The sequence below is a fragment of the Lichenostomus cassidix genome, chromosome W (assembly GCF_008360975.1).
Source record: "Lichenostomus cassidix isolate B80296 chromosome W, HeHo_3.0, whole genome shotgun sequence".
NCBI classification, from domain to species: Eukaryota; Metazoa; Chordata; class Aves; order Passeriformes; family Meliphagidae; genus Lichenostomus; species Lichenostomus cassidix.
Window position 1 is genome coordinate 6,592,264 of NC_139510.1, and position 16,783 is coordinate 6,609,046.

The 16,783-nt window shown below is 49.0% G+C and overlaps 1 protein-coding gene and 1 long non-coding RNA gene across 2 annotated transcripts in view; one reads left to right on the forward strand and one right to left on the reverse strand.

The window, feature by feature from the left end:
* Positions 1–16,783, forward strand: part of LOC146425397 (uncharacterized) — a 244,001-nt gene that overhangs the window by 165,718 nt on the left and 61,500 nt on the right. The gene's annotated exons all lie outside the window — the stretch shown is intronic.
* On the reverse strand, positions 8,893–10,212 carry LOC146425406 (uncharacterized). Its single transcript, XM_085041451.1, has one exon. It carries the CDS (start codon positions 10,210–10,212, stop codon positions 8,893–8,895), a length of 1,320 nt encoding a protein of 439 aa, XP_084897577.1.

The window sequence follows — 16,783 nt, forward strand, 5'->3', positions numbered from 1 at the left end:
GCCATGGCAACTGCTTTCAATTCGACCAGTTGAGCAGAGCCTGTCTCGTGGCCTTTCAGCACCTGCCACTCAGATCCTTCCTTCCAGGTAACAATGGCCTTTCCTGTTTTCCCAGAACTGTCCGTGAAGACGGTGGGTCCGTGAACTGGCACCCAGCTGTTCTTTGGCCGCAACGTAAGATTGACTGAATTTGCCAGCTGCAGCAATTTGTGAGTGGGCAGATGATAAGCAATCTGCCCTGAGAAATTTTGCAGTGCACTCTGCAAAGGAGCGCTATCAGCAAGACTCCATTCAAAATTGTCCCGTGATACCGGAACAACAATCGTTTCAGGATCTGCTGCTATCAATTGTAAACACCAATATTGGCATTTAGTTATCAGGCAGGCTATCAATTCAAACAATGTGGGTGCTGTCTTTTTTGGCTGATGCGGCAAAAAGACCCATTCCAGGATGTGCAAAGGATCATCCCATTGTTTGTTCCACTGGCCAATGATACCTGTAGGATGGAGGTCTGGAGCAGTAATGAAAACAGTGATATCAGTAGAGGGATCTACTCGATAAACCTGACGAGCAGAAACAGCTTGCTGCACCTCATTCAGCACTCGTAGCGCCTTGGGAGTCAATTGTCGAGGTGACTTTAGGTCAGAGTCCCCCTTTAAAATCTTAAAAAGTGGGGAAAGTAACGCGGGGGGGGAGGAGGGGTGGAAAACAGGCCTCTGTGTTTACCGAAAGTGTCTCTAAGGCTAACGAGAGATCACTCCAGCCAGCACTGCTCTGGTGCTGTACAGAAAGACCCTTCTCACACCCGTGCCGGTGTAAGGCACAGATTCTCACTCACCCAGAGAGCTGGATAGCTCATGCATTACCAGAGACAAAGAATCCAGAGGCTCAATCAGCTGGATGTTCCAGAAGTTTATTCCAAAGGTGTCCAGCGTGAAAGAGGAAGATGAACCCCAGGTGTGCCTAGATATAGGGATCACCTGGGATCAGGGGAGAGGAGGCGGGGGGAACACCACAACCAATGGGGAGAAGGGAGGGATGGAGTCAGGGGTTAGGTTACAGCCAGGGGGATTTACATAATTTGGGGAGGGACTTATCGTGTTACTTCAACTGGGATGTTTGCCACCAGTGAAACCCTGCTGTACTGGGACTACTTGGCTCCCCAGCAGTTCCCGAGGTGGTATCATCCACCACCACATCTCCCCCTTCCTTATTTAAAGGAAAGGCCTCCCCTACTTGCTTAGTTAAACACTTATTGAGGCATCCGAATAAGGTTAGAACAAGGAAAATTATTAGGATCACCCACAGTCCAGTTTTGACTAAGGATGTTAGCCATCCTTGAAGTCCCCATTGTCCGAAAAGATCACCAATCCAGTCTGCTTCTTTTTCTGTCTTCAGTTCTTTGATTTGATCCTTTATTTTCTGTATCGTTGCATGGATGCTTTGGCTATGAGATGACAGGTTGAAGCAACACAGCCCCTCGAATTCTTCACAGCCATGTCCATGGGCCAATAAAAGAAAGTCGATGGCTGCTCTGTTTTGCAGTGTTGCATGCCTGGTGGTTTCTTCATCTTCAAGAAGTTGAGAGAGGGCACTCGAGGTTAGGTTAGCATGCTTTCCGAGCCAGCACTCAAGGTGGCTAAGTTCACCTAAGGCTTTTGCTGCCGCTACTCCAGGCAGGAAAAATGATGCAGCAATCCTTTTAGACAATGACCAATTGATAACTTCGCTATCACAATTTGGATCTAATTGTTGTATATTTCTTTTTTGGCGGGCCAATCGAGAATGGTTTCTCCAATATAGAATTTGGGTTTTGTTGGGTGCCAGTACAGAAAGCCTGCCGAGAATGCACGGCCCCCCCCGGAACTCGGATGGGATTCCAAGCAAAGATCATTAAAAGATGGTTTTCTGTTACTTTTTTCTTTTTTCCCTCTCATCCCCCCTTTTTTCTCATAACACACGGGTAGTAGGGTAGAAGGTTAGGGAAACACATGAGGGTAACAGATAAGGGATTTGTGGGTTTGGGGAACTGCTTGAAGGCGGCACAAATAGCTGTTCGCGAGACTGGTATCTTGCGCCGACGTCTTCTCCAAGTGGCACTGGTTTCTTTGTCTGGAGTTTCTTTGTCAGCGTCTGGTGTGTCATCTTTCGTCTGCTCAGGAGCTGTCGCTGACGGTCGGAGGTAGGGCTTTACATATTTTCCTGATATCCACTTGGGTCCTGAAGGTGTGGAAACACAAGCATATCCCCTCCCCCATACAATTAGTGAAAAAGGGCCTGATATTCGATGGCTTTCTGGATCTTTGATTAACACTGGTGGTTGTTCTTTAAATTTGGCTTGGGTCGAATTAGTAAAATGCCAGAACACAGGGGGGTCAGGCTCTTCAAACGAATTGTTTAGGAAATTTATTGCGAAAAGGGCTTTGCAGAGTCTCAAAATGGGAGAATTGAGTTCTGACCCTCCCTGCTGTTGGTCTAGGACCCTCTTAATTGTCTGGTGGGTCCTCTCAACTATGGATTGTCCTGTGGGGGAGTGGGGGATACCTGTAATGTGTTTGATGCCCCACGAGCTAAAAAACTCTTGAAGTTTGTTAGAGATGTATGCTGGACCGTTGTCAGTTTTTATCTCAGCAGGAGCACCCAGGGTAGAGAAAGCAAGGAGAAAGTGCTTTATAACATCTCTTGCCTTTTCTCCTGCATGGGCAGATGCAAAAACAGCTCCAGAAAATGTATCTACAGAAACGTGTACATATTTTAATTTGCCAAACTGAGGGACATGGGTTACATCTGTTTGCCAGATTTCGCAGCTGCCTAGACCCCGGGGGTTAACCCCGGACCCTAATGATGGCACTTGGTAGCTCTGACAGCTAGGACAGGTTGCTACAATTGCCCTTGCCTGGTTTCGAGGTAGTTTAAACATTCTTATGAGTGCTGGTACATTCTGATGGTAAAATTGATGGCTCAGCTTTGCCTTAGCAAAGGTGTCTGGAATGTTAGGAGCTTTCACTGGCATAGCTAGAGCGTCTGCCCTCCGATTCCCTTCAGCGATTGGTCCAGGGAGATCGGTGTGTGACCTCACATGCATCACATGGAACGGCTGCTTTCTGTGGGAAAGCAGAAAAACAAGTTTTGAGAGCAGTTTATACAATTTAGGATTTGACACTTCTTTTAGCCAGGCATGTTCTGCTCTGGCAACTACTCCAGCTACATAAGCCGAATCTGTTACCAGATTAATAGGTTCTTCGAACATTTCGAAAGCTCTAACAACAGCTGATAGCTCCGCAATTTGTGGAGAGCCCTCCACTATTTGGACATCGTGCTCCCACACTTGCATTTCGGGATGCTTCCAAGTCACGACTGACTTTTGGGATTTCCCGGAGCCATCTGTAAAAACAGTTAGAGCTTTGAGAGGGGTTCGACTTTGAAGGTCTTTTGGGGCCAAATGAAAAGCCGAATTGAATAATTTATGTTTTGGATGATGATTTGAAATCTTGCCTGGATAACTATCCAGAGCAAATTGAAGGTGTTCATTTGTTTGGAGTACGTTTTTTAAAGAATCATTTTCCAATGATGAATAGATGCAGCTGAAATCACACCCTGCAAGGGTACGGAGGAGTGCTCTGGCTCTCATAATTAGTTGGGCTACTTGTTCTTGTCGTGTTGTTATGGTTTTGAGTGGCTGATGTGATAAGAAGATCCACTCTATTATAAAAAGTGGGTCTTTTTGTGCAGTGTCCCATTGAAAAATCAGTCCATACAGCCAGGGTGACTCACCCAGAATGACGAAATTAAAAGGTAGCTCAGGACTTGTCCGATGGGCTTGGCGAGAAGACAGGGCAAGCTGTACCTTAGCGATGGATTCCCGGGCCTCCTCTGTGATGACTCGGCGTGAGTCCAGGTGGTCACAGCCTTTCAGGAGGCTAAACAGTGGTGCAAGGTCCTCCGTAGTAACTCCCAGCAGAGGACGAACCCAGTTTATAGATCCACACAGCTGGTGCAAGTCCCGGAGTGTCTTTGGGTTGTCTTTGATGGTGAGCTGCTGGGGTACGATGGTCTGTTCGCTGATGCGGAGTCCCAGGTAGGTCCACGGGCAGGTACGCTGAATCTCTTCCTGCTGGATCTCGAACCCTGCTTTCTCAATGGCTTGAATAGTTTTTTCTAGAGTTAAGTTCAGGTATTTATCATTTGGTACACAAATCAACACATCATCCATGTAGTGGAGAATGATAGAACGTGCAAACTCTTTGCGGATGGGGGACAGGACGCGAGCCATGTACCATTGGCAAATAGTTGGAGAATTTTTCATACCCTGGGGTAACACACACCAGCGGTATCTGCGCTGGGGGGCTTCCTGGTTTAGGGATGGCACGGAGAAAGCAAACCGAGGAGCATCACTTGGGTGTAGGGGGATTGTGAAGAAACAGTCTTTAATGTCAATGACAGCAAGCTTCCAATTCCTAGGAAGCATTGAGGGCGAGGGCAGGCCAGGCTGTAGGGGACCCATATCTTCAATGACTTCATTGATTTTCCTGAGGTCTTGGAGGAGCCTCCATTTGTCTTTTCCAGGTTTCCGTATGACAAAGACAGGGGAGTTCCAAGGGCTATTAGATGGTACAATGTGACCCTTGGCAAGCTGTTCTTCTACGAGGGATTCTAAAGCGCTGAGCTTCTCTTTGCTGAGGGGCCACTGGGTCACCCAGACTGGATCATTTGTCTTCCAGGTAAGGGGCGGGGTGGAGCGTCTCCCAGTGGCCCCAGCTAGAAATCCTGAGATGGAGGTGGGATTACCAGCTGAGTCCCCCACTGGGTAAGGAGATCTCTGCCCCAGAGGGTAAAACCAGAGTCAATTACATATGGGCGGATGGTGGCTGTGTGTCCTTCAGGGCCTTCTATGATGATATTATTTGTACTCCTCTGGGAAGTTGCTGACCCTCCTATGCCTGTGATTCTCCCGCCTGCTGGTTTGGTTTTCCAGTCCTGGGGCCATTCTGCTTGAGAAATGATGGTTACATCGGCCCCTGTGTCTACCATCCCCGTCAGGTAAGCAGTGGATTTATCATTGTGTAGTTTACAATGCATCATGGGCTTGTCTGTGCCCACAACCTCTGCCCACCATATGGAAGGTGTTCTGTGGCACCTGGGGTGGTTTTCAGGTAGTATGATAGCTTGTGCTACCACCTGACCCTTTGATAGAAACCAGGGAGTATTGTTACAGGAGACAGAAATTTGTACTTGTCCACTGGGGTCTACTTTGTGCACCTCAGGTAAAATAGAAAGTTCAGGTGGACTGTGCTTAGTGTCCCCGACTACCAAGATGTCCACAGTCTTATCAAAAGGTTTTTCAAAATTTACATATATGTGTTGTTGATTTCCATTGCAGAAGTGGTGTGTATCAGTACTTACAAGACGGAGTCTTTTGTCTGTTCCGCTGTGCGGTGTGCAGTTACAGTCCATGGCAGGGGTTGCAGGGCAGGGAGAGATGGCCGTAGAATTTGTGTCTTTGCGCGGAGCCGTGCCGCGCTTCACTGTCCATTTCCCTGGTCCTTCTGATGGTGATGCTGGCAGGGACAGCCTGGGGGCACAGCCTTAGTATTTTTGTTAGTATTTCTCTTAACACGCTTTGGTTCAGGGCAGTCTTTGACCATGTGTTGAAAACTCCCACAATTATAACATCTACGAGGTATTCTCTGTGATGCTGCTAGTGCTTCTGCTACCCCTTGTGAAACTGCTTGGGCTATAGTTGCCTCAGGGGATGCTAATTTGGTGCAAGCCTCAATCATCTGATCGAGGGTAGGAGGTGGGTCTAGAGGAAGGGCTCGAAGGACTTTTTTACAACTCTCATTAGCATTTGCCATAGCTAATGCACGCAGCAGCTCTTTTTGGGCTTCTGAATTCCCAACTTGCTTTTCAACTGACTCTTTTAGTCTGTCGAATTTTATAAAGGACTCATCGATTGCTTGTTTTATGGTGGAGAAATTTAGAGAGGGGTTAGAGTCCGAGGGAGTTGAGAGCAAAGCCCTGTCAGCTTCTCTTTTGATATCTTCTAATATCAGTTCGGGCAATTGTCTCGCCTGATCCTGGGGTTTAACCAGGTTTCCTTCCCCGCAAAGATCTTTCAGTGTTAGGTGAGCTCTGTTAGGATCTCTGTGATACACCAGCAGGAGGTCTTTCAGTTGTTTTCTCCAAGTTCTGTCCCACAGCATGTATTCCCCCGGTGACAGAAGACATGCCATAAGATTTTTTATATCATGTGGAACTAATACATTTGCAGCAAAAGTAGCTTGGAGTAGGTTCTTAAAGTAAGGGGAGTCACGCCCAAAATCCTTCCCCACCTTGCACATCTCTTTTATCTGTGCATATGGGAGGGCGTCCCAGCGGGGGTTCCCTCCAGCCCTGTTATAATGCACTGGGGCTGCAGTGACAGAGATTTTGTTTGCTATTCCCCAGTGTCCATCCTGCGTGGCTTGCTGGCGTATTTCAAGCCAGGGATCCTCTTCCGAATCGCTGCTCTCCTCTTCTGAAGAGGAACAGGCAGCCCGAGGCCGGTACCGGGCACGGCGGGGACGGCTCCTCCTATGTCGCTGGCTGTGGCCCCATTGCCGTGGGAACCGGGGAGGAGCGGGGCCGCAGGAGTAGCACCGCCGGGGAGGGGGGCATGAACGAGGGAGGGGCCCGCGCCCGGGTGAGGGCTCCCCGCGGGGGGCAGGGCCGACGCAGGGACACCTGACACGGCGGGGGGAAGGCCCAACGCAGGGACACCCGATACGGCGGGGGGAAGGCCCAACGCAGGGACACCCGATACGGCGGGGGGAGGGACCGACGCTAACCCGGGAGTTTTAAACTGATATGAACAAAGCACTCCGGCTTGCTGTGCCACGTGGACCGGGTCCTGTCCCGCAGGAGAAAGGGGTAACACGTGGCTTCCACCATCTTGTAAGAAACATGAAGTCTTGGTAGGGAGGTTTTGGGGTGCTGGAAGGAGGGTGAGGGACAGGCTCGAATCGGGATGATCAGTCCCAGTTGGAGCAGGGGATAGGGGAGAGAGAGCTTCTCCCCCCTGAGGTTCTGGGGGTTTAGGGACAGCGGGGGAGGGAACAGACACAGGGGAAACAGCACAAAAAGGGTCTGAATTTTTCGGCAGAACTGACTCAGTCTTAGAGTTCTTAACAGACTTATAAATCACTACAAACAAAGGGAGGAATTTAGCAACTCTTTGATCCCCAGACTGTGTGAGAACTGTCAGTTTCTCCCCGATCTTATCCCAGAAACTAAGAGACTGAACAGAAACTACAGAAACATTTGAAAAGATGTTAAAAATCCATCGAACAAAAGATTTTAAATTCCCCTTAGAAAACTGGGAATTATCTGACTTAGGGGTGGTTTTAAGGGAGGTATAAAGCTCTGATTGGGGACGGGTTAACTTCCCACCCATATTCCCCAAATAAATTCTTCCCAACACCGAAAGAAAAAAATAAGGAAAAAAAACAAAAGAAAAATTCACCCCGGCAAAGCCTCACTTACCACCTCGAGGCTTCCGAGAGTGTAAAAAAAAGCTTTCGGCATGGTTCTCTGGTTTTAGCTGATTTCTCCTGTCCCAGACAAACGGAGATTTCTCGGTTGCCTCTTTAAACAGATCTAATAAAACTTAGACCTGTTTTCGAGGGAAGTAGCTGCTCTGATCGTGACATCTATGGCATAAAGCCTTCCGAGACACTTTCAGGGATTTTTTATGTCCCTGTATCGAGCGCCACTTAATGCGGGGGGGGAGAAGGGTGGAAAACAGGCCTCTGTGTTTACCGAAAGTGTCTCTAAGGCTAACGAGAGATCACTCCAGCCAGCACTGCTCTGGTGCTGTACAGAAAGGCCCTTCTCACACCCGTGCCGGTGTAAGGCACAGATTCTCACTCACCCAGAGAGCTGGATAGCTCATGCGTTACCAGAGACAAAGAATCCAGAGGCTCAATCAGCTGGATGTTCCAGATGTTTATTCCAGAGGGTTCCAGGGTGAAAGAGGAAGATGAACCCCAGGTGTGCCTAGATATAGGGATCACCTGGGGTCAGGGGAGAGGAGGCGGGGGGAACACCACAACCAATGGGGAGAAGGGAGGGATGGAGTCAGGGGTTAGGTTACAGCCAGGGGGATTTACATAATTTGGGGAGGGACTTATCGTGTTACTTCGACTGGGATGTTTGCCACCAGTGAAACCCTGCTGTACTGGGACTACTTGGCTCCCCAGCAGTTCCTGAGGTGGTATCATCCACCACCACAGGAAAGTTGTGCATGGGTCAGTCCCAAATAAGGACGTAACCAATTGATGATGCCTAGCTGTTGGAAAACGCAGTTTTCCAGCAAAACTTATGCTAACTAGACAGGCCTGAACGGAGCCTCAGCATAGCCAGGCCTCAGTGAAAATCCTGACAAGTTGTTTTGAAGAGCTGACGCCTGAGAGCCACAGTAACGCGGAGGGGGAGGAGGGGTGGAACCAGGCCTCTGCGTTTACCGAAAGTGTCTCTAAGCTATCGAGAGATCACTCCAGTCAGCACTGCCTGGTGCTGTACAGAAAAGCCCTTCTCACACCCGTGCCGGTGTAAGGCACATATTCTCACTCACCCACGGAGTTGGATAACTCGTGCGTTACCAGAGACAAAGAATTCAGAGCGCTCAGTCAGCCGGAGGTTCCAGAGGTTTATTCTGAAGGGTTCCAGGGCCAAAAGAGGACGAGACACCCCAGCCGTCTACATTTAAAGGGGTGGCTGGAGGGTCAGGGGAGAGGAGGCGGGGGGAACACCACAACCAATGGGAGGAGGAAGGCATGGGATCAAGGGTTAGGTTACAGCTGGGGGGATTTACATAATTTGGGGAGGAACCATCGTGTTCTCCAGGGGGGAGGACTAAGAAGGCTTCCACCAGTGGGGTTCTGCTGTGTTGGAACCACTCAGCTCCTCAGCAGTTCCTGAGATGGTATCACCCATCCCAACAACTCCCCCTTCTTTATTTAAAGGAAAGGCCTCCCCTACTTGCTTAGTTAAACACTTCTTGAGGCAACCGAACAAGCTTAGAACAAGGAAAATTATTAGGATCACCCACAGTCCAGTTTTGACTAAGGATGCTAGCCATCCTTGAAGTCCCCACTGTCCGAAAAGATCGCCAATCCAGTCTGTTTCTTTTTCTGTCTTCAGTTCTTTGATTTGATCCTTTATTTTCTGTATCGTTGCGTGGATGCTCTGGCTATGAGATGACAGGTTAAAGCAACACAGTCCTTCGAATTCCTCACAGCCATGTCCATGGGCCAATAAAAGAAAATCGATGGCTGCTCTGTTTTGCAGTGTTGCATGCCTGGTGGTTTCTTCATCTTCAAGAAGCTGAGAGAGGGCACTCGAGGTTAGGTTAGCATGCTTTCCGAGCCAGCACTCAAGGTGGCTAAGTTCACCTAAGGCTTTTGCTGCTGCTACTCCAGGCAGGAAAAATGATGCAGCAATCCTTTTAGACAATGACCAATTGATAATTTCGCTATCACAATTAGGATCTAATTGTTGTATATTTCTTTTTTGGCGGGCCAATCGAGTATGGTTTTTCCAATGCAGAATTTGGGTTTTGTTGGGTGCTAGTACAGAAAGCCTGCCAAGAGTGCACGGTCCCCCTTGGAGCTGGGATGGGATTCCAGACCACGCCTGATTCCCACAAATCAGGAACATACCTTTGGGCAGCATTTTGGGGTGTGCAGATGACTCTGTTGGGATGACCTTTTTATCCTGACACCAATTACTGACAGAGTAAACTTTTCCCTGGGGTGTTGCTTTTCTACTATGACTTAATTTCTGGTGTTCTGACCAGGATAATGCCATCCCTCTTTTCGGGCTGAAGACAAACTTGAGGCAAAGGGTAGCCTGGGAGGACCCCAATAGTAGTAATTCGTGGGGTTCCTCTGGTGCTGTTGCCAGTGTGCTTACCCATTTCTCCCAAGCTTCTTTCTGGGGGAGCACCTCATTTGCAAAAGGCAGTTCATCTTTGTGGAGAGGGATCCCCACCAGGCATGATGAAAGTGGGTCAGTGACACTGCCCATAGACAGGCACATATGGTCTTGCTGGAGTGCTTTTGCCAATGTAACCCACATATTGGTCTTTGGCTGAGGGACAATCCATGCGAGAACCTCTGGTGGTAACAGGATGCAGGAGGTCAGGAGAATGCAGAGGTAGGCAATTACAGGCATGGTGGTAAGAGAGGTATAGGTAGTCCTTTTTCTGTGGGATTTCAAGCAAAAATCATTAAAAGATGGTTTTCTGTTACTTCTTTCTTTTTTCCCCTTCATCCCCCCTTTTTTTTATAAGACACAGGTTGTGGGTTAGGGAAACACATGAGGGTAACAGATAAGGGATTTGTGGGTTTGGGGAACTGCTTGAAGGAGGCACAAATAGCTGTTCACGTGGCTGGAATCTTGCGCCGACGTCTTCTCCAAGCGGCACTGGTTTCTTTGTCTGGAGTTTCTTTGTCAGTGTCTGGTGTGTCATCTTTCGCCTGCTCAGGAGCTGTCACTGACGGTCGGAGGTAGGGCTTTACATATTTTCCTGGTATCCACTTGGGTCCTGAAGGTGTGGAAACACAAGCATATCCCCTCCCCCATACAATTAGTGAAAAAGGGCCTGATATTTGATGGCTTTCTGGATCTTTGATTAACACTGGTGGTTGTTCTTTTAATTTGGCTTGGGTCGAATTGGTAAAATGCCGGAACACAGGGGGGTCAGGCTCTTCAAACGAACTGTTTAAGAAATTTATTGTAAAAAGGGCTTTGCAGAGTCTCATAATGGGAGAATTGAGTTCTGACCCTCCCCGCTGTTGGTCTAGGACCCTCTTAATTGTCTGGTGGGTCCTCTCAACTATGGATTGTCCTGTGGGGGAGTGGGGGATACCTGTAATGTGTTTGATGCCCCATGAGCTAAAAAACTCTTGAAGTTTGTTAGAGATGTAAGCTGGACCGTTGTCAGTTTTTATCTCAGCAGGAACGCCCAGGGTAGCAAAAGCAAGGAGAAAGTGCTGTATAACATCTCTTGCCTTTTCTCCTGCATGGGCAGATGCAAAAACAGCTCCAGAAAATGTGTCTACAGAAACGTGCACATATTTCAATCTGCCAAACTGGGGGACATGGGTTACATCTGTTTGCCAGACTTCACAGCTGCCCAGACCTCGGGGGTTAACTCCAGACCCTAATGATGGCACTTGGTAGCTCTGACAGCTAGGACAGGTTGCTACAATTGCCCTTGCCTGGTTTCGGGGTAATTTAAACATTCTCATCAGTGCTGGTACATTCTGATGGTAAAATTGATGGCTCAGCTTTGCCTGAGCAAAGGTGTCTGGAATGTTAGGAGCTTTCACTGGCATAGCTAGAGCGTCTGCCCTCCGATTCCCTTCAGCAACTGGTCCAGGGAGATCGGTGTGTGACCTTACATGCATCACATGGAACGGCTGCTTTCTGTGGGACAGCAGAAAAACAAGTTTTGAGAGCAGTTTATACAATTTAGGATTTGACACTTCTTTTAGCCAGGCATGTTCTGCTCTGGCGACTACTCCAGCTACATAAGCTGAATCTGTTACCAGATTAATAGGTTCTTCGAACATCTCAAAAGCTCTAACAGCAGCCGCAAGTTCCGCAATTTGCGGTGAGCCTTCAATTATTTGGATATCATGCTCCCACACTTGCGTTTCGGGATGTTTCCAAGTCACGACTGACTTATGGGATTTCCCGGAGCCATCTGTAAAAACAGTTAGAGCCTTGAGAGGGGTTCGACTTTGGAGTTCTTTTGGGGCCAAATGAAAAGCCGAATTGAATAATTTGTGTTTTGGATGATGATTTGAAATCTTGCCTGGATAACTATCCAGAGCAACTTGAAGGTGTTCATTTGTTTGGAGTAAGTTTGCTAAGGATTCACTTTCCAATGACGGATAGATGCAGGTGAAATCACACCCTGCAAGGGTACGGAGGCGTGCTCTGGCTCTCATAATTAGTTGAGCCACTAGTTCCTTTCTTGTTGTTATGGTTTTGAGCGGCTGATGTGGTAAGAAAATCCACTCTATTATAAGAAGTGGGTCTTTTTGTGCAGTGTCCCATTGAAAAATCAGTCCATACAGCCTAGGTGACTCACCCAGAACGATGAAATTAAAAGGCAACTCAGGACTTGTCCGATGGGCTTGGCGAGAAGACAGGGCAAGCTGTACCTTAGCAATGGATTCCCGGGCCTCCTCTGTGATGACTCGGGGCGAGTCCAGGTGGTCACAGCCTTTCAGGAGGTTAAACAGCGGAGCAAGGTCTTGCGTAGTAATTCCCAGCAGAGGACGAATCCAGTTTATAGAACCACACAGTTGGTGCAAGTCCCGGAGTGTCTTTGGGTTGTCTTTGATGGTGAGCTGCTGGGGTACGATGGTCCGTTCGCTGATGCGGAGTCCCAGGTAGGTCCACGGGCAGGTACGCTGAATCTTTTCCTGCTGGATCTCAAACCCTGCTTTTTCAATGGCTTGAATAGTTTTTTCTAGAGTTAAGTTCAGGTATTTATCATTTGGTGCACAAATTAACACATCATCCATGTAGTGGAGAATGATAGAACGTGCAAACTCTTTGCGGATGGGGGACAGGACGCGAGCCACGTACCATTGGCAAATAGTTGGAGAATTTTTCATACCCTGGGGTAACACACACCAGTGGTATCTGTGCTGGGGGGCTTCCTGGTTTAGGGATGGCACGGAGAAAGCAAACCGAGGAGCATCACTTGGGTGTAGGGGGATTGTGAAGAAACAGTCCTTAATGTCAATGACAGCAAGCTTCCAATTCCTAGGAAGCATTGAGGGCGAGGGCAGGCCAGGCTGTAGGGGTCCCATATCTTCAATGACCTCATTGATTTTCCTGAGGTCTTGGAGGAGCCTCCATTTGCCTTTTCCAGGTTTCCGTATGACAAAGACAGGGGAGTTCCAAGGGCTATTAGATGGTACAATATGACCTTTGGCGAGCTGTTCTTCTACTAGGGATTCTAAAGCGCTGAGCTTCTCTGTGCTTAAGGGCCACTGGGTCACCCACACGGGGTCGCTTGTCTTCCAGGTTAGGGGCGGGGTGGAGTGCACCCCAGTGGCCCCAACTAAAAATCCTGAGATGGAGGTGGGATTACCAGCTGAGTCCCCCACTGGGTAAGGAGATCTCTGCCCCAGAGGGTAAAACCAGAGTCAATTACATACGGGCGGATGGTGGCTGTGTGACCTTCAGGGCTTTCTATGATGATATTATTTGTACTCCTCTGGGAAGTTGCTGACCCTCCTATGCCTGTGATTCTGCCGCCTGCTGGTTTGGTCTTCCAGTCCTGGGGCCATTCCGCTCGAGAAATGATGGTTACATCGGCCCCTGTGTCTACCATCCCCGTCAGGTAAGCAGTGGATTTATCATTGTGTAGTTTACAATGCATCATGGGCTTGTCTGCGCCTACAACTTCTGCCCACCATATGGAAGGTGTTCTGTGGCACCTGGGGTGGTTTTCAGGTAGTATGATAGCTTGTGCTACCACCTGACCCTTTGATAGAAACCAGGGAGTGTTGTTACAGGAGACAGAAATTTGTACTTGTCCATTGGGGTCTATTTTGTGCACCTCAGGTAAAATAAAAAGTTCAGGTGGACCATGCTTAGTGTCCCCGACTACCAGAATGTCCACAGTCCTGTCAAAAGGGTTTTCAAAGCCCACATATATGTGTTGTTGATTTCCATTGTGGAAGTGGTGTGTATCAGTACTTACAAGACAGAGTCTCTTGTCCGTTCCGCTGTGTGGTGTGCTGTTATCATCCATGGCAGGGGTGGCAGGGCAAGGAGAGACGGCTGTAGAATTTTTGTCCTGGCGCGGAGCCGTGCCGCGCTTCACTGTCCGTTTCCCTGGTCCTTCTGATGGTGATGCTGGCAGGGACAGCCTGGGGGCACAGCTTCAGTATTATTGTTAGTATTTCTCTTAACACGCTTTGGTTTAGGGCAGTCTTTGGCAATGTGTTCAAAACTCCCACAATTATAACATCTCCGTGGGGGTTTCTGAGAAGCTGCTAGTGCTTCTGCTACCCCTTTTGAAACAGCTTGGGCTATTGTTGCCTCAGGAGATGCTAATTTGGTGCAAGCCTCAATCATCTGATCGAGGGTAGGAGGTGGGTCTAGTGGGAGTGCCTGGAGGACTTTTTTACAACTCTCATTAGCATTCGCCATAGCTAATGCACGCAGCAGCTCCTTTTGGGCTTCTGGATTCCCAACTTGCTTTTCAACTGACTCTTTTAGTCTATCGAAGAATTTTATAAAGGACTCATCGATAGTTTGTTTTATAGTGGAGAAATTCAGAGAGGGAGTGGAATCCGAGGGGGTTGAGAGCAAAGCTCTGTCAGCCTCTCTTTTGATATCTTCTAAAATCAGTTCAGGCAATTGTCTCGCCTGATCCTGGGGTTTAACCAGGTTTCCTTCCCCGCAAAGATCATCTAGTGTTATGTGAGCCCTGTTGGGATCTCTGTGATATACCTGGAGGAGGTCTTTTAATTGTTTTCTCCAAGTTCTGTCCCACAGCATGTATTCTCCAGGTGACAGAAGGCATGCCATAAGATTTTTTATATCATGTGGGACCAGTACATTCGCAGCAAAGGTAGCTTGGAGTAGGTTCTTAAAGTAAGGGGAGTTACGCCCAAAATCCTTCTCTGCCTTGCACATCTCTTTTATCTGTGCATATGGGAGGGCATCCCAGCGGGGGTTCCCTCCAGCTCTATTATAATGGACTGGAGCAGCAGTGACAGAGATTTTGTTGGCTAATTCCCAGTGCCCCTCGTGTGCTGCTTGTCTGCGTATATCAAGCCAGGGATCCTCTTCAGAATCGCTGCTTTCCTCATCCGAAGAAGAGCAGGCAGCCCGACGCCGGTGCCGGCGGGGCTGGCTCTTCCTCTGTCGCTGGCCGGCTCCGTTGCCGTGGGAACCGGGGAGGAGCGGGGCTGCAGGAGTAGCACCGCAGGGGAGGGGAGGGTGAACGAGGGAGGGACCCGCGCCCGGATGGGAGCTCCCCGCGGGGGGCAGGGCTGACGCAGGGATGACACCTGACACCGCGTGGGGGGGTGAACCCGGCGCAGGAATACCCGATGATGCAAGGGGCGGGGCCGATGCCAGCCCGGGAAGTTTAAGCTGATAAGGATCAGGCACGCTAGCTTGTAGCTCCACGTGGTCCGCGCCATATGGACCCGCGGCAGGGGGGGGTAACGCGTGGTTTGTGCCGTCCCGTGAGAAACATGGAGTCAAGGTAGGGAGGTTTTGGGGAGCTGGGAAGAGGGTGAGGGACAGGCTCGAGCCGGGCTGGCCAGACCCGGCTGGAGCAGGGGATAGGGGAGAGAGCGCTCCTCCCCCCTGGGGTTCCGAGGGTTTGGGGACAGCGGGGGAGGGGACAGACACGGGGGAGGCAGCACGAGAGAGATCTGAATTTTTAGGCAGAACTGTTTCAATCTTGGCGTCCTTAACAGACTTATAAATCACTACAAACAAAGGGAGAAAATTAGCAACCTTTCGATCCCCAGCCTGTGTGAGAACAGTCAGCTCGTGTCCGATTTTATCCCAAAAGCTAAGAGATTGAACAGTAGCTACAGAAACATTTGGAAAGATGTTAAAAATCCAGCGAACAAAACATTTTAAATTCCCCTTAGAGAACTGGGAATTATCTGACTTAAGAGTAGTTTTAAGGGAGGTATAAAGCTCTGATTGAGGACGGGTTAACTTCCCACCCATATTCCCCAAATAAATTCTTCCCAACACCGAAAGAAAAGAATTAAGGAGAAAAACAAAAGAAGAATTCACCCCAGCAAAGCCTCACTTACCACCTCGAGGCTTCCGAGAGTGTAAAAGAAATTTCGGCGTGGTTCTCTGGTTTGGCCGATTTCTCCTGTCCCAGACAAACGGAGATTTCTCGGCTGCCTCTTTAAACAGATCTAATAAAACTTAGACCTGTTTTCGAGGGAAGTAGCTGCTCCGATCGTGACATCTATGGCATAAAGCCTTCCGAGACACTTTCAGGGATTTTTCAGGTCCCTGTATCGAGCGCCACTTAACGCGGAGGGGGAGGAGGGGTGGAACCAGGCCTCTGCGTTTACCGAAAGTGTCTCTAAGCTATCGAGAGATCACTCCAGTCAGCACTGCCTGGTGCTGTACAGAAAAGCCCTTCTCACACCCGTGCCGGTGTAAGGCACATATTCTCACTCACCCACGGAGTTGGATAACTCATGCGTTACCAAAGACAAAGAATTCAGAGCGCTCAGTCAGCCGGAGGTTCCAGAGTTTATTCTGAAGGGTTCCAGGGTGAAAGAGGGCCAGACACCCCAGCCGTCTACATTTAAAGGGGCGGCTGGAGGGTCAGGGGAGAGGAGGCGGGGGGAACACCACAACCAATGGGAGGAGGAAGGCATGGGATCAAGGGTTAGGTTACAGCGGGGGGGATTTACATAATTTGGGGAGGAACCATCGTGTTCTCCAGGGGGGAGGACTAAGAAGGCTTCCACCAGTGGGGTTCTGCTGTGTTGGAACCACTCAGCTCCTCAGCAGTTCCTGAGATGGTATCACCCATCCCAACACCACAGCTGTGTTTCTAAGCTGTGGGGAGAATGTCAGGAGAAAGATTAGGGAGTCAGAAGTGTTATGAGAAAAGAATAAGGGAGTTAACAGGAGGATCCCTGAATGTGTGAGAACAGACTGCAGGTGTGTGTGTAGCTATAATTAGTAATTTCTGTAACAGTATATAAGTTTCTCGTTT